Genomic DNA, 24345 nt, shown 5'->3' on the forward strand with positions numbered 1-24345 from the left:
GATGTTTGTGCCACCTCAAGTCAATTGGCAAGCATACACGCAAACTAGGGTCGATTTTAAACTGCATTCACACCAGGGCGGTTCGGTTGCGGAGATTTATCTATGCTGAACCGCCGACATAAATGATCCCATACATTTCTATGGGGACTGTTTGTGCGAACGTGCGACTCCGAACCGCCTGCCGCCCGAAATGCTCCCTGAGCTATTTTTTTGCGCTGATCAGTGCGGATTCCATATAGATTTCAATGTAAATACGCTAAGCAGTCAATTAGAAATGGCCGAAACCGCCCTTTTAAAATCGCACGGAAACCGTACTGAAACGCATCTGCGCTTGTGTGAATGGACAGGAGCCATTTAACCTACCAGAGGTTCAGCAAAACCTAACAATTCTTCATCAACCTTTCCTTTATCAATGGCATGTCGGTGAATGATCAGTCCTGATTGGGGTGCCGTCCCACGTCAACTGGCATACATAGACACACATACTAGAGTCAATTTTAGACAGGAGCCAATTAACTAGTGGTTAACTTATTATTATTATTATTATTACTATTATTATTATTATACAGGATTTATATAGCACCAACAGTTTGCTCAGCTCTTTACAATATAAGGAAGACATTACAGTTACAATACAATTCAAATGACCCTGTATGTATGCATGTGAGATAGGGACCTTAGATTGTAAGCTCCTTGAGGGCAGGGACTGATGTGAATGTAAACTATGTAAAAGCACTGCGTAAATTGTCAGCACTATATATAAATACCTAGAATAAATAAATAAATACATTCAAGCCAAGAAGGTAAGAGGAGCCCTGCCTGTGAGAGCTTACAATCTAAATCAACCTTTCCTTTATCAATGCTGTACAATGAATTCTGATCGGTTGCCATGAGCGTCTGCGCTTTCCCACCGGCTCTCCACTTTGCTAATTACCCCCCAAGAAGTTCATCTCAGAGTTGCTACATGGTCAACCAGAAGTAACAAGTTACTATGTAACCTTCCTTCCCATCTGAGGAAAGCCACACCACAAAAAAAAAAAGCCTTGCCAATCAGCATCTGTCAACTTAAAAGACAAAAAAAGGAGGAAGAAAGGAAATGGAAGTGCATGCATATAGTAGTAACTATAGACTTTGGAAAGAATGTGCATGATTAATTGTGTGTGTGTTAGCTGAGTCCATGCTGCACACAGAGCTGCGCTGGATGTCTAGGAGACAGCAGCCTCTCCAGCGCTCTGCTATTTCACCAAAGCCTGTGAATTTTGCTGGGCTAAGTCAACATTACAGCGCTGCTAATCACTGAATCCACTGAAGGAAAACAGCACTCCAGTTAGGAACTGGCAGAGATTAGAGCTTGCTCTCCTTGGTTCCCCAGCTGCAGCTCCCTGGACCCCTTTTTCCCCCCTTTTCTTTTTTTTTCTTCCCCCCTCTAATTTGCAATGGGACTGTTAATGCAACCTCTATACCTTTCCTATGTGGCTGTGACTTGTCTGTCAGTGGTCTCTGGATTTACAGATGAAACTGTAGAGAAAGCTGTGAAATCTGAAGGATATTGTAGGATTCTCAGAGCTCAAGGAAGTACACGGAAAGAAGGGTACAATGAATTTAGCCTGAGAGTGGAAGGGGACCCTGATTACTACAAGCCTGGCAATACTTACAGGGGTAAGTGGCTGGATGAGGACTATTTTGTGGAGGGGGGCATAGAAGGATTGCTTATTGATGTGGCTGACTCTGTATAAAGCTTTCCATGTTTCTCTTCAAGCACAGTCACACCTACAACCATCTCAGTGTGTAGTCTGTTCTCTATGCAATCCTGGATCTGATTGTGTAACTGTAATGTGTCAAACTAACGTGTGTTACTTTCAAGGGACACTTAGTTGCTGACCTGGATCTGACTGTGTAACTGTAATGTGTCAAAGCAATGTGTGATCCTTTCCAGGGACACTTAGTTGCTGACCTGGATCTGACTGTGTAACTGTAATGTGTCAAAGCAATGTGTGTTAATTTCAAGGGACACTTAGTTGCTGACCTGGATCTGACTGTGTGATTGTAATGCATGAAAGCAATGCTTATGAGGATTGCCTGAGCCCTGAAAGTAAGGGATTTGCCATACTGGGTTATTTTCCAGGGACACTTAGTTGCTGACCTGGATCTGACTGTAATCGTGATGTATGAAAGTAATGCTTAACATTGCTTTAAAGTAAGATATTTTGTGTATTACTTTCCAGGGACACTTAGCTGCTGGTCTGGATTTACAATACTGTGTTACTTTCCAAGGACACTTTACTGCTGAGCTGGATCTGACTGTATACCTGTATCATGTCAAACGTTTTGCTCATGCAGATTGCCTTAAAGTAAGAGATTTGGTGTATTACTTTCCAGGGACACTTCCTGCTGAGTTGATTCTGACTGGATAGCTGTCATATTTCAAAGCAATGGTTAACATTGCATTAAAATAATGAGTTTGGTGAATTACTTTCCAATAGACATGTGCACTGCCAAAAAATTCGTTTAGTTTCGTTTTAAATTCGGATCTGTGTTATTTCGTTTTTCGGGATTCGGGTGTGAAAGTCAATTCGGATTCGGAATTCGGATTCGGACGAAATTCGGTAGCGGTAGGTCGAATGTTCGTTTCTTATTCGTTTCTTATTTGTTTCTTATTCGTTTCGTTCGTTCGTGACATTTGAGAGGAAAAAAATATTTTTCTCCTTCTCTAATGTCACTTTGCTCCAACGAACGAAACGAATAAGAAACGAATAAGAACCGAAAACGAAACGAACGTTCGAACTACAGCTACCGAATTTCGGAAATGGAAATTCGGATTCGTTGGCATTCGTTATGTCTGTAATTCGGAATTCGGATACATCCGAATGTCCGAATTTCCGAAAATTCGTCTGAATTTCGATTCGGAACGAAACGAATCGCACATGTCTACTTTCCAAGGACACTTTGCTGCTGAGCTGTATCTGACAGTATAACTGTAATGTGTCAAAGCTTTGCTCATGCAGATTGCCCTAAAGTAAAGGATGTGGTGTATTACTTTCCGAGGACACTTCCTGCTGAGTTGAATCTGACTGTATAGTTGTAATAGTTCCAACAATGGTTAACATTGCCTTAAATGAAGGGATTTGTCGTATTACTTTCCAAGGACACTTTGCTGCTGAGCTGTAGCTGACAGTATAACTGTAATTGCTCATGTTGATTGCCTTAGGGTTAGAGATTTGGTGTATGACTTTCCGAAGACACTTCGCTGCTGAGCTGCACATGACTGTATAACTGTAATGTGTCAAAGCAAAGCTTTAGAAAGTTGCCTTAAATTAAGGGATTTGACATTCTGTGTTATATTCCAGGGTCACTCTGCTGCTGAGCTGCACAATAGCGTCTTATAGACCAATGGGGGCTATGTACAGAATTATAAACTTAGGAGTCTATTTAGAAATATAAAATTCATCCAACATTTGCACAGGATTCACACATTTTACTAATTGGTTTCAACTGGAAAATGTGTGAATCCTTGGTAAGGCACGGTCACACCCCTTCAGCCTCAGTGTGCAGTGTGTTCTCTGTGCGATCCTGGATCAGACTGTGTAACTGTAATGTGCCACAGCAATGCTCATGCCGGTCTCAATAAAGTAAGGGATTTGATGTATTACTTTCCAGGGTCAGTTCGATGCTGAGTTGCATATAGATGCATATATGTATGTGTTTAGAAAAGCTTTTTAGATGCATATAATGGAAATAAATTGCCCCTAGTGTGAATGTAGCCTAACTCATAATGCCACTAGTGTTTTAAAGTCCTATGGAGGCTACGTACAGAGACCTATGGAGGCTACGTACAGAGACCTATGGAGGCTATGTACAGAGACCTATGGAGGCTATGTAGAGAGACCTATGGAGGCTATGTACAGAGACCTATGGAGGCTATGTACAGACAACTATGGAGGCTATGTACAGAGACCTATGGAGGCTATGTACAGAGACCTATGGAGGCTATGCACAGAGACCTATGGAGGCTATGTACAGAGACCTATGGAGGCTATGTACAGAGACCTGTGGGGGCTATGTACAGAGACCTATGAGGCTATGTACAGAGACCTGTGGGGGCTATGTACAGAGACCTGTGGAGGCTATGTACAGAGACCTATGGAGGCTATGTACAGAGACCTATGGAGGCTATGTAGAGAGACCTATGGAGGCTATGTACAGAGACCTATGGAGGCTATGTACAGACAACTATGGAGGCTATGTACAGAGACCTATGGAGGCTATGTACAGAGACCTATGGAGGCTATGCACAGAGACCTATGGAGGCTATGTACAGAGACCTATGGAGGCTATGTACAGAGACCTGTGGGGGCTATGTACAGAGACCTATGAGGCTATGTACAGAGACCTGTGGGGGCTATGTACAGAGACCTATGAGGCTATGTACAGAGACCTGTGGGGGCTATGTACAGAGACCTGTGGAGGCTATGTACAGAGACCTATGGAGGCTATGTACAGAGACCTACGGAGGCTATGTACAGAGACCTACGGAGGCTATGTACAGAGACCTACGGAGGCTATGTACAGAGACCTACGGAGGCTATGTACAGAGACCTACGGAGGCTATGTACAGAGACCTGTGGGGGCTATGTACAGAGACGTATGGAGGCTATGTACAGAGACCTATAGTGGCAATGTACAGAGACCTCTGGAGGCTATGTACGGAGACCTATAGAGGCTATGTACGGAGACCTATAGTGGCTATGTACAGAGACCTATAGAGGCTATGTACAGAGACCTATAGAGGCTATCTACAGAGACCTGTGGAGGCTATGTACAGACACCTATGGAGGTTATGTACAGACTTATAAACTTAGGGGTCTGTTTACAAGATTCACTCAACTTTCACCCAAGATTTAAACATTCTTCTAACTGGATTCAATTGGAAAATGTGTGAATCCTAGGTAAAAGTTGGGTGAACCCTGGGTGAAAACATTGGCAGCACTTACATGCTATGCTGCTGGTCAGTTATTAAATGAATATTGGTAGATGACAGGAAATGTCCACAGGACAGGAAGGGTGGGATTTAGGGAACAGCTGAATGGTGTAGAAAGCCAGGGACCGAAAAAACAAAAAAAATATTTAAAAAAATGATGCTGTCTCTTTAAATTTGGGACCGTTGGCAGTGATGGGTATCGCTATGTATTACTATAGTACTGCAGTGCTAATAAAGATTGCCTTAAAAGTATGGAATTTGCCTTATTATTATATTACTTTACAGGGACAGTTTGCTGATGAGCTGTCTTAAAGATCTATGGAAGCTGTATGATAAACCCAGCATATGGCTATATTGCCATTAATGGTCAATAAACAATAATGGACCAAATTAAATAATTGGTAGAAAATAAAAATCTACAGTGCAGTAGAAGTAGATATTATGACACGGCTGATCTGTACAGAAAGTCAAGGCAATACAAAAATTCCTGGGACATATCTTTAAAATCTGATGTTGTCTCTTTAAATCTTGGACCATTGGCAATCCTGGGTCTGACTGTGTTATTGCAATGCTAAAGCACTGTGTAAACTGTTGGCACTATATAAATACTGAATAATAATAATAGTAATAAAAAAGATTGACTTATGATATCACTTTCCAGGGACTCCTGATGCACAGTAATGTCTTAGAGAGCTATGGATGCTCTATACACATATATGAAATGTTTATTAAAATGACATTATCATTGGTAGAAGTTGAGACATGTCTACACTGCAGGAAGGGTGGCACAGCTGATCCGTACAGAAAACCAGGCACAAAAGGGACAAAGAATGCAGGGACGTATCTTCAAAAGCTGACGCTGTCTCTTTAAATCAGGGACTGCTGTCAACTCTGCATCGTTGGTTCACTTTATCAGAGTTCCCAGCTTTCTGATTTCCAGGAACGCTCCCAAGTTTTGAAAATGTATCCTTGGAAAATTTGCCCACCGGCATTGTCCCTGTCGGATTTTTAACACGGAACTTTGCAACCAAATCCCTCGGGCGTTTCAATGCCAAAAAAAAAACACCTCCAAGCCAATGATGGAACTGTGGTGTTACGTAGTCCCCCGACACTGGATTGAGAGCAAGTAGATAAGGGTCGTTGCCTTATCAGCAGAGTGTCCCTGCAAATGGTTTGAAATTGTTGGCAGTTATGCTTTATCTTCCTTCATGGACATATAAACACTCTCAGATGGGTTTAGATAGTAAATCAAAAAGCAGCAGAGTTACCCATAGTAATCAGTGAAGGTTCCCCTTTAATTCTGACTCAGTAAAAGCTAGATGTGAAGGGGGGCTTCTCATGTTAAAAAGGGGGACGTTGATTTGAAGGGGTACTCCTAATGTGAAGGGGGGCTTCTCATGTGAAAGGGGGGTATCCATTACCTAAATACATTGGGCTGGAAGGTGTCCCTCCTTCTCATCTCAGAAAGATGGAAGGTATGCAATATACTTCTAATGGAATAATTCTCAACAGGTATTAGCACACCTTGGTCAGTGGCTGGTGACTCTACCCACTCCTAATCCTAAAGTGAAAAAAGCTATGCAAACGCACATCAATGTACATCAATAACGCACATGAACTCAAGAAAGGAAATGCACGTTGATGCATGACAAAGCACCTGTCTAGCACTAGAAGGAAACACTTAATACCTGTGGCATGGCAAAACCTGTTGCCTGTTCTCTGTGCGGCAACAGGTATTAACAAGCATTGGCCAATGTCTAATAACTCTACCCAATCCAAATCCTACATCCAAATCTTAAAGTTTACTGGAAATGTGTGTCAATGCGCAACCAATGACATATATCAGCGCACAAGGAAAACACGCATTGACACATGACAAGACAGCTGTCTAACACTACAAAGAAAAAAAAATGCTGGATACCTTTTGCGTGGCAACAGGTATGAACACGCCTTGGTCAATGGCTATTAACTCTACCCAATCCAAATCCTAAGGTGGTAAACACTTTTGAAACACGTGTCAACGCGTAACAATGATGCATATCCATGCAGAAAGGAAACGCACATCAATGCATAACAATCCACCTGCCTAACGCTAAGAAAAACATGCACCTCTAGGCAAACACATAGATCCAAATAAGCCACAGATAGACCCCCTAAAAGAGTTGCAACAATATAGTTAGACTTTTAAAATTACACTTAGGGACTGATTTATAAATCTTCTGCCCAGAATATAGCTGCGTGAATGCCATTCACACAGCACTACCGCCGCTAGATGGTGCTGCTCCTGAGTGCCATCTAGTGGTGAAATCTATTGTTATGCTTTGCTCCACGGCACCATCTAGTGGCAGAATTCAAATGCTCCTCCACACCATCTAGTGGCAGAATTCATATGCTCCTCTGCACCATATAGTGGCAGAATTCATATGCTCCTCCACACCATCTAGTGGCAGAATTCATATGCTCCTCTGCACCATATAGTGGCAGAATTCATATGCTCCTCCACACCATCTAGTGGCAGTATGCAGTGGCAGAATTCATATGTTATGCTCCTCAGCGCCATCTAGTGTGAAATCTAGTGGCGGAATTCTAATGCTGTGCTCCTCAGCGCCGTCTAGTGGCAGAATTATTTTGGCCCTAAGCACCATCTAGTGGCAGAATCCAGTGGCAGGATTCAAATACTATGCTCCTCAGCACCATCTAGTGGCAAATTTCCTATGCTCCTCAACGCCATCTAGTGTGGAATCTAGTGGCAGGATTTCTATGTTCCCCATTCTCCCAACTATACGCTGGACAAATGTACAAATTGGCCTATAATTGATGCTGTTTTATTGTGTATTGGGCAATGAACCATCACAATTAGTCATATGTTGCTGATCTGACTCTGGCTACTGGTTGCTGTGGGTTATTGGCTCACTGAATAAAGCAGGCATGTATTCATCTTACATAATTACTCCACTACAGTACTTTCAGTAGACAGAACCTTCTTTACATATGTAACAATATAGTTATTATTAAGCTTAGATATATCAGGCATGTAGAGGAAAAGAGACCACTCTTAAGGTGCCCATACACTGCACGATTCTCGTACGAGAATCGCTGGAAATCCCGCGATCGTACGATAATCGCGCAGTGTATGGAAGTCGTGCGACCGTTTCTACTGTACGATTGCACGTGTTCCGTCGAACAAGCAGGCTGGAAAACCCACCGGGAATCGTTAGTGGTTAGTGGCCTGTTTGTTTGCCAACTGCCGAACAGGCCGGTGTGCGCACGCGCACACTGCCCGTTTGCAGTCATCGGAAGCCCGCCCCTCATTGCAGTCATCGCAAGCCCGACCCTCATGGGGGCGGGCTTGCAATGATCGCAAGTACGATCTGCCTGTCCAAGATGGTCAGATCGTTTGTTTTTTTAAGTACTTTACAACCCTCGCAAGACAAAAGTCTTGCGAGGGTTGTAAAGTGTATGGGCACCTTTATTTAGGACGGAGCAGCCACTTTTCTCCAAGCGATGAACAGCGTCTACACGTTGAACAGTCTGGCAGTGAGCGTTTCAAACACGAGATGTCAGCTGTAGATGGCACAACGCTGATTATTAATTAGGCAACATTTATGCAGCTGATCCTACTCTGCTAACAGCCGAGTACCTGGTGCTTTCACATGATGATCTTATGAAGGAAGACTGAAACAACAAGCAAATCTAGAGCAACCGAACACCAATATCATTTGTTGAAAAATAGCGTTCCGCTGGTTGCTATGGTTGCACATCTTTTTGTGATTACTTATTAAAGGCTTTCTGTAGCCAAATAACTAAATACACAGTTCAAACACATATAGTGACCTAACCTGACCTATTCCCACAGTGCAAAGGTTAAGTGCTTGTTTTAATCTAGGGCCTAAAATAGAAAACATATACTCACCTGACCCTCGATCCCGCCTGGTTACTAGACCGGTCCCCATAGCCTCTTTTTTCAACCGCGCTTTGGCGGTCTAAGCCTCGCTGATGTCCTCACTTTTAATACAAGTCTATTGACTTGCATTGGACGTGAGGATTGCCGAAGGACATCCCACAGCCAGAAATGAAAAGAAGAGAGGTGAGCGGTTGTCCGGAATTCTTCTTTAAAGTAATTAACCCTGCATGGGGATATAAAAAAAATATTTATTGAATTTTGAAGGGGTGTATATAGCAGCCAAATGTTCTGTAATAAATAAGCTTGGTAGTGATATATCATGGAAAGCTGGCAATGAAGCACGTTACTTATCAGTGATAATATGACTCCTGGACACTTATTTATTTTGTTTTCCAAAATTAGTAAATTGATCAGCTGAGTATTTCTAATCTAACACGTTGGGTATCACTGGGTAGATATTTCGCTGTTCTTTGCTCAATTGAGGCCAACCATCCCATTTAGTGGCCATTAGTAAGGTATATGAGCCTGAAAGTCCCTATTTTTGGGGTTCCAGGACTAATTAATGGTTTGTGCAAGCACTTTTAGGCACTTGATTTGAGTAGAGGTATACTTGTTGCAGAGGACGCCCTGGTGCACTACAGATTTTCCTAGGTTGATATATACTTTGTCAGTTGGGGACACATTATAGGTTTCATGCATAACAGGCATGGCACAGAGCCTATGTTTAGCCTCCAGATGCTTCCTTATCTTCCAAAGCCCCAAGACAATCCAAGTACAGTACTTGCAGGTATGGGGGAACACGGGACTCTCACCACTGCCATCCACTATGGGGAACTTCTTGTCTGATGAACCATTTGCCAGGCTTGAGCACTGTCACATAGGCCGGGGCATAAGGAGGATCTTTAGTGCTATGTAAGATCCAACCTAGTGTATGACTGGCACATATTATTATTATTATACAGGATTTATATAGCGCCAACAGTTTGCGCAACGCTTTACAATATAAGGAAGACATTACAATCACAATACAATTCAAGACAAGATGGTAAGGAGGGCCCTGCCCCTGAGGGCTTACAATCTAAAAGGGAGGGGGAAGTGATACATAAGGAGGCAGCTGTGTGGAGATGAATTGTTTAAGAATGTGATAGATGAGTAGTTAGGTTGAGGTGGTTAGTGTGGTAGGGGAGCCTGTATATACTTAAACAGGTCAGTGTGTTTAGTATTTAGTATAGTGTGTATATACAGGCTCCTTAGCATGCCTGTTATTCAGAAAACCCCCCACAACACAGGTTCTCTGTAGATTAAGGCCACTTGCAATGTGACTTTGTAGTAGAAAATTTGACTACTCCTGGAAGAGTCAATACTCTTTCACAGCCCCGTCCATCTTGGCATTTCATAGCCTTCTCCAATTCACCTGGTTTTAATTACTCTCTGTGCTGGCCCGGCCTTCCACCCCTCTCTTAAAGTGACACTAAACTCATGATTTAAATCTTATGAATACATTCAAGTACCTTAACTATTAACAAAAATGTAACTTATTTGTGTATCACTCAGCTGTAGAGCCTCACATCATCTCTGAATTGGTGCTGACACTGTCCTTCCTTCTGGAGGGTGGCTACTTTTGTTCCCCCATGGTCCCTGTGTGTGTTGTAAAGTAGTCACCGCTCCAAGCTCACTCCCGTGATGGACTACAGTCTCATGTTTAGTTCACTAATTGATATTGAGATTGTAGGCCATCACAGGAGTGAGCTTGGAGCTGTGACTACTTTACAACACACACAGGGACCATGGGGAACAACAGTAGCCACCCTTCAGACGGAAGGACGGTGTCAGCACCAATGCAGAGATGATTTGAGGATCTACAGCGGAGTGATACACAAATAAGATACATTTTTGTTAATAGTTACGGTATTTGAATGCATTTTTAAGGTTTAACTCCTGAGTTCAGTGTCACTTTAATGTCCCAACAGTGAAGGGAAATACAATAGAGTGACACTTGAGTGAGAGCTCTCAGTCTGCTGGGACTGCTGACATCACATCCAAGATGGATGGGCTTTTGGATGTCTACTGGAGGGATGATTATACAGGTTAATAGCATTCATGAAATAAGTTAAATGTACATATCAAAAGATTTGTTTATTTAAATTAATAGTCTGGTAACATGGTCTCTGTAATCTATCAACACATTCTTGGATTGTGGAAGGACAGAAACACAGAACCTTCGCCAACATTGCAGTGATCTGCGCAGAGTGAAATCCATGGTCTTGTTTGAAGACAGACCCCGACTTGTGCTGCTGTAACCTACATTATAGACGTGCAGTACATGTACAACACTAATCCACATTCTGATTAACGCATTCACAGACTGATGTTATTATCAGAGCTGAGTTTGTATTTCAGCCTGTGGTTATTGCTCATTGATCCCTGAAAGAAAGGTTCATGGATTCCCCCCACCCCACTGGATAGCTGATAAAACACTGCCAGAGGCTTTTCCCTTGGCTGTTAATAACCTGCAGATGCTGAGAGTTCATTGTGTATCAGCTGTCAAATGTCACCAGATACAGTTGCTTTGGGATCTCCCATTTAAAGAGGGCCATTTGCCCTTTTTACATCGGCAGCCTTGACACCTTTTTGACTGATGTAGCTGATAAATGTCATCAGGAGGAATTTAGAAGTTTCAGGAGATATCACAGAGGCGCTGTTACCCAGTTTTCTATTTGTACATTCATGATATATTATCTGAAATAATTTATATAGCACCTGCATAGTCCACAGCATTTTACAGAGTACATATAGCCATCCTCCAGATCAGTCTCTGCCCCATTACAGCTTACAGTCAAGACCCTACCACTGTCATGCAAACATGCGTACTAATGCTGGCCATATATACTGGTGGGGACTGGACTGGGGGACAAGAAGTTTTTTTCCTCTCGAACAGTGCTATCAATATATTTAAGACTAGTGGTCCTCAGTAGACATACTTTTAGACATCAGTGAGAGCAGGACTTACAGACAGCAACATATGGTGGATGCTATAAAGCTACTCGCTCCCTGTTCAGACCTGTGATCACAGAATCTTGCAGAGGGAAGTTTTCCAGCACCAATTTCCATTGGAATGTCATGTGACTGAATGCCAACTGTCGCAAAGAAAACCAATGCTGAATATGAAAAAGTGCGTTATAACAAACCATGTTCTTTAGCAATAACCACCTTTCACTATGCCCAACTATCGACGAGGCAGGGTGGCACATTTTGCATGCTACATTTCCCTAAACCCACAGTAACCTATCCCTACCACAGAGGGTTAGTTGGTTGTGTTTACCCTAAGGTTACCATTAGTCCCCATTTCTTGGGAACAGTCCCCATTTTGAGAGGTCTGTCCCCGGGAAACAAACGCCCCCGGCGCTATCCCCGGTGGCAGTGAACTGCAGTCATATACAGCCAGTTTTGTACGTGCTGTGATGGCTGCCTCTAGGACCTTGCATTACTTACTACTGACCCCTGAACTCTGCGTCACTTACTAGTGACCCCTGAACCTTCCATTACTACCAAGCCCTGTGTTACTTACTACTGAGCTCTTAGCTTTGCATTTCTTGCTACTGTCCCTTACTTATGGCCTCTGTACTCCAAATTTTCCTACTGATGACCCTTGTGCTCCTTTCATTACCTACTCATGACTCCTGTATTCTATGCGTTTCTTGCTTCTGACCTCTTTATTTCATGTGTTACCAACTCCTGACCCTTGCACTCCATGTGTTACACACCCTTGACCCCTGAAGTCTATTCATTGCACACCCCTGCACACTGTATGTTTCATAATCCTAATTCCTGCTCCATTAACTCTTGACCTCTGTGTTCTGCATTATACACTCCTGACCCCTGTACTCCACAGAAACTGAAAGTCTATATTTTTGCATTTAAAGTCACAGTTTCTGTCTAGCTTTTTCCTGTCAGTGTTAAAGTAGCATTAAATCCTCAAACTTTTTTTATATACAGTATCCAGATCAAACAAACATACATTGTCCAGCAATTTATTTCTGCAAAGTAACAGTCATCATGTTTCCAAACAGCTCCAATTCTCTCAGCTCAGCTTCCCTGAACTTCCTGCCCGGTACATGAGCAGTCTCCATCTACTAGTTTGGAGAAGGGAGTAGCGGGGATCAAGGGAAAGGGGACTGTCTTGCCTTTCTGTTGCTGTGTGTTTGTGGAGACACACACAGCTTACTAGCACACACAAGGGTGACTCCATAGGACCCTGCAAGGAGATGGAGCCACCCTAAAACAGAATACCAGGACCAGTGCTCAGGACCAGCTGATTCTGCAGGAAATTAAAACTTTTAAACATCAACAAGGAGCAGCATACATTGTAAGTGATTTAATCAACATTTTAGTGATTTATATCTTTTGACTTTAAAATCATTTTAAGCAAGTTGCTTTTCACCAGCCAAATCCATACAAACCGGAAGCAAAAGCACATGCAAAAACATAATGTGGAAATGGCCCCTAGTGAGCAACACAAAGCACTTCCAACTAACTAGCTGCTTATGGAGATTTGCCACCTTACTGGAAAATGTATTGGTGACCCAGGTGAATCTACATCAAGGAATGTGTTATTCACACATGCACCTCTTCTGTCCATGTGGAAGTCAAGTGAGAACTGGCAGCAGGTCCTGGAGTTTTAGGTTTTGAACTGAAAGGAAGTAGACCAAGGGCACTTTTTACCCAGAATTGCTCATGAACTTACCAGTGTGTCGGGTGAATAAGCTCTACCTGATTAATTTGGCACATCTCGTCTTTTTTTTGGTGATTTGCGTAATGAGGTACATTTAGATCTGTCGGCTACATAAAGAAGCACACAGTTCATGAATCTAGGCAATCAGGATTCATGAACTGTACGGACAAATGTGCACGCACATATTCAGGCGAATTGAAAATTCACGGTTTGCTGAAAAAATGAAATTGGCCAGATTTGCAAGTCAATTCGCTCATGCCTATCTGCGAAGTCACCCACGATCCACTGCTGTCCCTGTCAGGCTATCTGCATCCTCATCTTTCCCTGAGCGGGGAGAGACGGTAGACAGAGGTATAGAGAACTGTTTTCCGGAGCAAAAATACATTTTCTATCCCAGCTGAGCCAGACAAAACAGCGGAGAAGCAAGATACTCGCATTATTTCACACGTCTTTGGGATGTGCATCTGTGTCAGGATTTTCAGGGACAGAGAATGGGCAAGTTTTCTCAATCTTGCCATAGAACAAAGTAGCACAAGCACAGCAGTGAAGACGATTAAGAACGAGCTTCTATAAGATCTCTATTTGATTTATATATGACTCTCCTGTTTAAAAGTAGCGCTGCTGATTATGAAACATGGCAACTTCTTAAAGGTATGTAACAACTTGTGCCAAGTACAGGTTTAAATCTGTCTCAGATGTTGCAGTTGGCAGATGAGGATTGTAGGCCTAAGGGATGCAGACAAACACAGACAATCTGTTGCAAACCTTATGTGACAGAGTATCTATAGCAGTGGTCCCCAACCCCCGGGCCGCGGACCGGTACCGGTCCGTGGATCAAATGGTACCGGGCCGCGGGGCCCCGCACTGCCGACGGGCTTCACAGTAAGGGGCGGGTCCTGTGACTCACCTCCCCTCCCGGCCGCGTCCATAGTAACAGGCGGCGGGAGGGGAGGTGAGTCACAGGAGACGTGTGTGTCACAAGCACCGCCCCCTGCAGTGAGTGCACACAACTCCCTGGCTGGGTAAGTCCGAGCGCGAGAGGGGGGAGAGGAGGCAGCAGCAGCTGGGTACAGATACAGTATGTCAGTCTGTATCTGGATGGGGGAGTTTGTAGAGGGGTGAGAAATATCTGGATAGGGACTAATCACACGCAGCACCTGTCCTTCTCGGCAGGTACTTGGTACGGCCCTGCACGCAGCACAGAGCTGTACGTGCAGGCCGATTCGTGTGTGAATGAGGCCTAATAGATATGTGGATGGGGGTTGTAAAGGGGTCATAGATGGGGGGCGGGATAGTAGTTGTGTACAGCTATTTCATGCTATTTCATGCTTTTTCTTGTAATTAGACAAGTGGATTATAATGGGGAATATTACACTGTAATGTTCCCTATTATAATCTATTTCCCTGATTAAATGATTACAGGTAGGCATGTGATCTATCAAAGTTTGAGACTACGTTAGAATGTGTGACCAGTGACGTGGTCACACATTTTAACGTAATCTCGCCCAGTTTTTCGGTTGTGGAATAGGTGAAGAATTCCAACGCTTTCATTTTTTGGTGTAACTGTATTTTATTTTGAAGGCATGTTTAAAAACAATTAAATTAAAATTATTAAATCAAAATAATCTAAAATATAAACAATCAACGTCCCCCCCTCAGCGGGCCACGGTAAAATTATCAAACGTTGACCGGTCTGCGGCGATAAAAAGGTTGGGGAGCACTGATCTATAGTACTACATACAAATCTATAGTACTATATATATATACAGGTGAAACTCGAATAATTAGAATATCGTGCAAAGTTCATTTATTTCACTAATGCAACTTAAAAGGTGAAACTAATATATGAGATAGACTCATTACATGCAAAGCAAGATAATTTAAGCCGTGATTTGTCATAATTGTGATGATTATGGCTTACAGCTCATGAAAACCCCAAGAACCCCAAATCCACAACCTCAAAAAAGTAGATTATTACATGCAATCAATAAAACAAGGATTGTACATAGAACAATATCGGACCTCTGAAAAGTACAACATGCATATGTACTCAGTACTTGGTTTGGGCCCCTTTTGCAGAACTTACTGCAATTACTTTTGCACGATATTCTAATTATTCGAGTTTCACCTGTATATAATTTTAATAAAAATTAATAAAATGTATTTTGTTACAAATAAACATGAAATACATAATTCCTAGGTCACTATAAATACAGCAGACTTCTTTCTATGATTGAAACCTCAGGCAAAACCATAGAAGAAGAGGAAAGAGTTGCTGTTCTGATTTTAGTTTAAGCTATTGAGCTCTGTAAACATCAGGCTTTATTTTAACAGAAGGTAAGGAGAAACCAGAAAGCTTGCAAATAGGCCTAAAGCTCCATCTGCTGGCTGAAGATGAGAATATAAAATATATACCTCTTCCTGCTCATAATCTGTATATAAACGATGTCCTGTACCGGCTAAACATGTCCCCTTGTTAATTGCTGATGTTGATACTTTGTGCGGCTGGTAGCTCTCAATCCCAGCTGTCACTGACAGCTTAGGTCCCCACTGATCATTGGCAACCTGTTTCGAGAGCACACTTATTTGTCAAGATATAATAGAAAAAGTTTTTTTCCTTTTTTTTTTTAAATTAAAAGAGAACTATGAGGTGAGTGCTTTTCACTCACCTCATAGTTCTAGCCGACCTGTGAGAATGAGACTGTCACAGGTCGGCTCAGTAGATCGGGAGGTGAGCGAACACATACCGGGAGATCCCGTCATCTATGTCGGGATCCGCTTCGGCTGCGGCGTCTTAGTATATCGCGAGCTGTAGCTCGCTGTATACTGAGCTTAGGGTAACGGGAGGACGCTAGTTTGTGTCCTCCAGTTACCCTAAGGAGAACTATGGGGAAAAACACTGACCCCATAGTTCTCCTTTAAAAAGGTGTAACAAACACATGTGGCTTATATGTCCTTGAAAAATATCTAAAAATTATTATGTGGAGTTAATTGATGATTCTACTAATTTTCCCCTGGGATCCAGGCTTCATTGACCTCTGGTAATAAAAGGGTAAATTTTTCAATGTACCTTGCTATGATTTTTTCTTTACCTCGCCCACTCCTCACACACCCCTCCCTCACCTGTGTTTTAAAAGTTCCCTTCATACATGAAAGTAAAAATCTCAAAAAAGCTATAATTATTCTAAAACATATGCAATGTGAAGATTGTAAGCCCTCAGGGGCAGGGCCCTCCTTATCATCTTATGTTGAATTGTATTGTGATTGTAATGTCTTCCTTATATTGTAAAGCACTGCACAAACTGTTGGCGCTATATAAATCCTGTATAATAATAATAATTTACAATTTAGCCTCTTAACGTTTCTTTTCACTGCAGGCAAACAGGTTCTAGCCAAAGTGTGGTAGTCTTTTACACCCAAGATTACGAAGGTGAAACGAAAGATGACATATAGTTCCTATTCAATGAAAACTTGGCTACAGTTTTCAGTTAATCAGTGCTTACAATTTGAGAGCATTTAGACACCCTGAATTGAACACTCTCCTTCAAGTGACACTAAATTCAGGAGTAAAATCTTAAAAATGCATTTAAGTACCATAACTATTAACAAAAATGTATCTAATTTGTGAATCACTCGGCTTCAGAGCCTCAAATCATCTCTGAATTGGTGCTGACACTGTGCTTCCTTCTGGAGGGTGGCTATTTGTGTAAAAGTTAAGTAAAACAAAAAAAGTGCCTGGGGTTCCCCCAAAAGTCATACCAGGCCCTCTAGGTCTGGTAGGAATTTTAAGGTGGAACCTCACCTCTCAAAAATGGGGGGAAAATAGCTGGATCCCCCCCTGAAATACCCAACCAGACCATAAATCCGAGCACAGGCTTAGCAGGGCAGGAAGGGGGGGGGGGGGGGGGAGCATGCGTACCCCCTACGCACGCCATTGGGAGGGTTCTTTTCCAGGGGTCACCCGGGCCATTATTGCGTTCGGCTCAGCTGGGCTGTTTGGCTGCTTTTGACTGCTGTACGGGCTATTCACAGGCTATTCACGGGCTATTCACAATAGCCCATACAGCAGCCCTTCGGCTCTGGCGGCCAAAGTGAGCCGTAAGATTAGTTAGCCGAAGCTACAGCTATATCCTTCGGCTCCTTTGTGAATAACCCCCTTAATTTAATCATTTCTAATGAGATTGTAGTCCATCGCAGGAGCGAGCTTGTAGCAGTGGCTACTTTACAGCACACAGAGGGGAACAAAAGTAGCCACCATTCCGAAGGAAGGACAGTGTCAGCACCAATTCAGAGATGATTTGAGGATCTAAAGCCAAGTGATACACAAATTAAAATACATTTTTGTTACTATTTATGGTATGTTTTAAGATATAACTCCTGAGTTTAGTGTCACTTAATAGTTTCAAAAGCACATTAATGGCCTTTTGACATTTCATTTGTCATTTGCTTCATTTTCAACATCAATAATAGCCCGGAGTGACCAGGATCCAACTTCCCTCTACCCCCTGCTTCCCATTCCAAGTGTTTCTGCCACACCATTGTCTCTTCTCTTCTTGTTTCTGGGTTTCTGGATCCCCTAGAATCATCACTTCACATACAACGACCTCCCCACTCAAGTCAACAACTTTGCATATGACTCAAGCCCCACCCTCTACCCCTTTAAGCCACCATAACAATACCATCTGTAATCCCTTGGCTTTGTAATGTGATACTTTTTTTTGGGTTCCACATTAGTGTTCCGGTTGTATGAAAATGTACTGTTTTAAACCTTATGAATATATATATATACAGTAAACTCCCTGTAATTCGACATACATGGGGATTGCTAGATTCCGAATAAATGTAGTTTCTGGTTAATTGAGAGTTACTTGCAAAAATAGGTCTAACTAACGCAATACCCCATACTATACTACTGTATAACATAAACTCTGTATTGACTTCAAAATAATATTGAAATGCAGTAATCAAAAGCAAATTAAGACAAACAGACACACTTAAAACAAATTAAGACAACACAATCGTTTCCAGGATAATATATGCTGCAGATCAGCAGAAGTACACAGGGGATTTTTTTTCCTGGTTAGATGAGAGTTCTGGTTTTAGTTGAATACTAGCTAAAAGAGAGTTTACTGTATATAAACTTGTATATATCCTGTTGTATTTTTCAAAATGCCTCAATAAAAACGTATTGAAACAGAAAACATTTCAGAGGACTAGTTTATGGCATATGGGATGTAGGCCATCTATACATAAAGACTTTCATAGAGAAAAAATCCAGTTTCACCATATTGTGCAGATATTAGTGGGAAACAGAATCTATTCAGAAGTAGAGTCAATAGATTTATCTGACAAACGAGAGCTATTTTCATTGTTCATTGAGCAAAGAGAATGTGGTAGGGCCATATGGTCTTGTGAAAATGAGAATGACAATTGTGAACATGAACTACATTTCCTGGAATATATGAGTGGTAAGATGTCCTATTGAGGAAAGAAAAGAAAGCAAACAGAGAGAAGAAGTAAGATTTTCAAAAGGTGGAAATGGAGGCTATAACAGAGGGGAAGGGTGAAGGAGATTTCCTTCCATCTGTGACCAAAAATAAGAAAACCAGCTAATGGGCTCCCCAAGATATTCAACAGAGACTGGTCAAAATCACTTTTGGGTGGCAAAATGTAGTCACGCTGTTATCCTGTTGTGTCGATTGTTTTGTAAAGCATTCACCAATTAACCTGAGTAAGCAACCCAGAAATTGAAACCATAGGAGCAGTGGCGTAACAATCACCATAGTGACCCAGGCGGCCGCTATGGGGCCCGGGGCATAGTAGGGGCCCGGCCAGATGCCGTGCGGGCCGCCTGGATTTCTATGGGATCCTCTGCTGGTGGCTTGCACTGGCGGCTGAAGACGAACATGCCGCTGTTCAGATCACTGACAGTAATCCTCTCCACAAAGTCAATGAGAGCCAGCAGCAGTGGAGGAGGAGGCGGTGCTCATGGTCAGCAGCAGGGGAGGAGGCGGGGTCCGGTGATGAAGAAGGAGGCGGACCCGGCAACGGAGGAGGAGGCAGGGCCCATCAGCGACCGTGGAGGAAGAGGAGGCAGACAGGTAAGGAGTGCTACCAGGCCACCTGAGGGTGACCCTGCTGAGCCCACCATAGAGAGTCTATGGTGGGCTCGGCAAATTGACCCTCCGGTGGGATCTCGAGTGGGCTCTGCAAGGGGTATAACTAGAAATCACCGGGCCCCATACAAAATTTGGCTATGGGGCCCTGTGATTTCTAGTTACGCCCCTGCATAGGAGATTTATTTTTCTTAAAGTGCACCTTTCCTATGCCCATGCAGAGCCAAGTCAAAGGTTTGCTCTCCTCACCCCTGCAGTATATACTCACCTTTCCTTTATTTTCTCACTGCTCCATTTGGCCATCGGGACTAGAGGAACAAAACGTATGTAGGAGCCTACTGACAAAGATATTATGGACACCCAGAGCGCTCAGTAAGAGCATCATTTTAACTTATATCAACTTTTAGCACACTTCAGTTTAACTTGAGTATTTTCTCTCTTTGTTTCCTTGGTTTGGGAACTTGTGTTTTGTTTAGGCTACATCTTGCCAATGTTAATTATATTGTTCCAAGGACACATGACTTTAGTTTTAAAACAATTTTCACATAATGTTGATTTCACAATATATCTAATACATATTTTAATGAGTAGTTAAAGGAAAACTATGAGGTGAGTGAAAATCACTTATCCTCATAGTTCGAGCCGACGTGTGACAATGAAACTGTCACACGTCGGCTCAATAGATCGGGAAGTGAGCCAACACATACCGTCGCTCGCTCACTTCTCGATCATCTCCCTTCAGAGAGCCGTGACTGTTAGTCACCCTCCCCGCAGGGATTCCCCCCTCCCCGCTCCGATCCTCCAGCGCTGACTGGCGGAACAGACGGGGAGGGGGCAGGTACAGCTGGCTCTGCCTCTAGATAGGCAGAGCCCGCTGTAGTTCACACATCTGGGGGGATCTCGACAGGAATGTCGGGATCCGTCCCGGCTGCGGCGGTCTCAGTATAGCGCGAGCTGTAGACCGCTATACACTGAGCTTTGGGTCACGGGAGGAGGTTAGTATATGTCCTCTCATGACCTTTAAGAGAACTATGGGGAAAAACACTTACCCCATAGTACTCCTTTAACACCTAGAATCTCCTAGAATACATTATTAATGATTATGTCAATAAATATCAGTTGTCAGTCAATAGATTTATCTGACAAACGAGAGCTATTTTCATTGTTCATTGAGCAAAGAGAATGTGGTAGGGCCATATGGTCTTGTGAAAATGAGAATGACAATTGTGAACATGAACTACATTTCCTGGAATATATGAGTGGTAAGATGTCCCATTGAGGAAAGAAAAGAAAGCAAACAGAGAGAGGGAGGGGCAGGTACAGCTGGCTCTGCCTCTAGATAGGCAGAGCCCGCTGTAGTTCACACAGCTGGGTGGATCTCGACAGTAATGTCGGGATCCGTCCCGGCTGCGGCGGTCTCAGTATAGCGCGAGCTGTAGCCCGCTATATACTGAGCTTTGGGTCACGGGAGGAGGTTAGTATATGTCCTCTCATGACCTTTAAGAGAACTATGGGGAAACACACTTACCCCATAGTACTCCTTTAACACCTAGAAACTCCTAGAATACATTATTAATGATTATGTCAATAAATACAGTTGTCAGTTGGATCTCGACAGTAATGTCGGGATCCGTCCCGGCTGCGGCGGTCTCAGTATAGCGCGAGCTGTAGCCCACTATATACTGAGGTTTGGGTCACGGGAGGAGGTTAGTATATGTCCTCTCATGACCTTTAAGAGAACTATGGGGAAAAACACTTACCCCATAGTACTCCTTTAACACCTAGAAACTCCTAGAATACATTATTAATGATTATGTCAATAAATATCAGTTGTTTATTCTAATAAAGTAGAAATGGCTATACAGATGCTCTTGTGTCCATGTCAGTTTCTCTAGCATTATGCAATATGGTCTGCACCTACTTCGTTAAGATGCTAGCTCAAAGGAGACACAGTCATTTAAATCTTGGTGCCTGTGCAGGTCTTGTCTGTGTTCACAGATAGCTGGCATAAATCAGCTTCTGCTGCAGCCCTAACCCTTTCACTATCTGCAAAATTATAATGTTGCTAGCTAATCACTGAGGGCTTGTTTATACCAATTGCGGTGCGTTCCAGAGCGGTAGCTGCTGGAACGCACCACAATAGCTCACAAAACTTCCCCCCTGAGTTCTGGGGCGGGAGTGGGCGTGGGGGTGCATTGATGTCAATGGCACCGCATTGCTTGCGTTCCAGTCCACTGCAAACGCAAAAAATAGAGCATGCTGCATTTTCTTTTGTTTGCAATGGACCGGAACGCAGGCAATCTTCTGCCACGTGTTCAATCACACTGTGGACGAGGGGGCGGCGTGGCTTTGGTGCCATTAAATTCAATGCACCGTCACCTGCCCCTCCCAGAACGAAAGGGGAAGTTTTGTGAGCGAACGCACTGGAACGCACCGCAATTGGTGTGAACAAGCCCTGAGAGAGGAGAATGAGAAAATGCTTCCTCCTACCTGAAAACATCAACACCAAGCAACATCATCTCAGCCAAGGCAAAGTCACTTGGCTGGAGATCAATTACTGCTTTTTAACGGTATGTTAAAAAACATACTGTAGTTTGTCTGGACATGTCTGGAATTGGTTAGTCCCAACATGTTCAGTTACTGAAACTTAAAAATAAGAGATAACTTAGATTTTATAGACAAAATGTGGCACATACATGGTGTTGTGACCACACTATTGAAAAATGGCTTGCACACATGGACACTTATTTGTGCCAGAACAGTTTTTCTCCCCATTCAAATCAGTGGGAATGTAAAGGCAGCTCACAAGGAGGTCAGAAGAAACTCAGAAGCACGTTAAAAGAAAGCTGAGTGAACTTGAAACTTTTTTCATTAGCCTGCCTATACAATCACTAAATGTATCCATACCTTTAAGCTTTATATTTCTGAGCCAAAACAATATTTCTGGGGACAGACAAACTGTTGATACATTTCTTCAATTTACTTTTTATTCTGGAAATCATACGGAACTAGATATCAGTCATAGTTGGTTGCAAAGTCTATCCGAGCCCCGAGGCAAAACCATCATTTTGTATTAGCACCACAGGAGCCTGCTTATCAATATATTACATTTCCTGTAGCTCTGTGCGGTAAGAGATCCCCAAAGGTTCTAAAGTGTTTTTATAAATTATCCAGGAGAGAAGAGATAAGAGTATCTCCTGGAAAATTAGTTACGTGTCACATGAGGTGACCTGTCTAATGCTGCGTTGAGGCTGATAGCTGGAAAGAGCTATGTGTGTGGAGAAAATCTTTTCTTAATATAGTATCGTCATCGTCGTTGCAAACATTCAGAACGTCTCCAAGTTTTAAAACTTCTATTTTCACAGGACTATTGAAATGTTCCTTACAGAAAATACCACCAAAGTCTTAGTCATCAGTTCTCTCTTTGACTGCTCTTCTAATCTGTTCCATATTTCACTTCTGCAAGTGGTCACAAATTCTGCTGTCAGATTTACCATATATAGATCCCTATTGACCATCGTGTTGTCTTTGTCAATCCCTACAGTGGTTTGCCAGGAACTTAAAATGAAAGAAGAGCTCCAGTAATAAACAAGGTTAACCCTTGTAGTGAAGCTATCCCTGAACTGCAAGGGTTAACTTCCCATTTTGGTCTAGAGGATGGATAACAGCTGAAATACTCACCTGGTCCTCAGTCCTACCTGTCTGCTAGACTGGTTTCTACAGCCTCTTCTCCCACAGGCTTTGGTGGTTTATGAAGCCCCTAGAGAACACGCCAAGGGTCAACTTTGTTAATTGCTGGAGTTCTTCTATAAAACTTAATGGCACTGTTACACTCTATTGACAGATTGTGAACAGATGTCAGACCTTCATTCCTGGCCTCATTCATAATCAGTTTCCAAATTATTGTCTTCTTTACTGGCATTTTATTGTTTTCTTGCCTTGTAATTGTATCCCCACTATACCTACATTTTGTTTGGGCAGTTGTATACTATGGATAGGTTCATACCATCATGCCACACCAACTTGTCCATTACCTAGGTGTCTGAGAAGTATGGCTTCTTCTATGGGCAGGTTCATACCATCATACCACACCAACTTGTCCATTACCTCTGTGTCTGAGAAGCAGGGCTTCTTCTGTTGGCAGGTTCATGCCATCATACCACACCAACTTGTCCAATACATCTATGTCTGAGAAGTAGGGCTTCTTCTGTGGGCAGGTTCATATTATCATACCACACCAACTTGTCCATTACCTCTGTGTCTGAGAAGTAGGGCTTCTTCTACGGGCAGGCTCATACCATCAATCCACACCAACTTGTCTATAATCTATGAGTGAGCGTGCCCAAGGTGGCTGCCTAACCAATTTCCTGCCCCAGCAATTTGATTAGCAATTTGAGTCCCCATGGCAAGTTGATTAAAAATCTGAAGTTATGCCTTTTAATTACACTGGAGTTCACATTTGTCTAGGGTACCTGCTTGATCTGAATAAAAGAGTCTATGACCAAGGTAGTTCAGAGGTAACCATGTACCTTCTCCTGCTGCTTGACCGTAATCCCAAGTCTCCCACACTACCTTTCCCAAAAGATAACATGTTACACTTAAATGGAATTAAACT

At 42.7% G+C, this 24345-nt stretch overlaps 1 protein-coding gene across 1 annotated transcript in view; it reads left to right on the plus strand.

Moving 5' to 3' along the window:
- Window positions 1–1102: 1102 nt before the first annotated feature.
- SPON1 (spondin 1) overlaps window positions 1103–24345 on the plus strand; it is a 245692-nt gene continuing 222449 nt past the window's right edge. The window contains exon 1 of the mRNA XM_018567996.1: window positions 1103–1659. Within this exon, the coding sequence (XP_018423498.1) occupies window positions 1437–1659 (223 nt within the window). The 5' untranslated portion in view covers window positions 1103–1436. The remainder of the gene's footprint in view (window positions 1660–24345) is intronic.

This window comes from Nanorana parkeri, unplaced genomic scaffold (genome assembly GCF_000935625.1).
Source record: "Nanorana parkeri isolate BGI_ZX_2015 unplaced genomic scaffold, ASM93562v1 scaffold30, whole genome shotgun sequence".
Lineage (NCBI taxonomy): Eukaryota > Metazoa > Chordata > Amphibia > Anura > Dicroglossidae > Nanorana > Nanorana parkeri.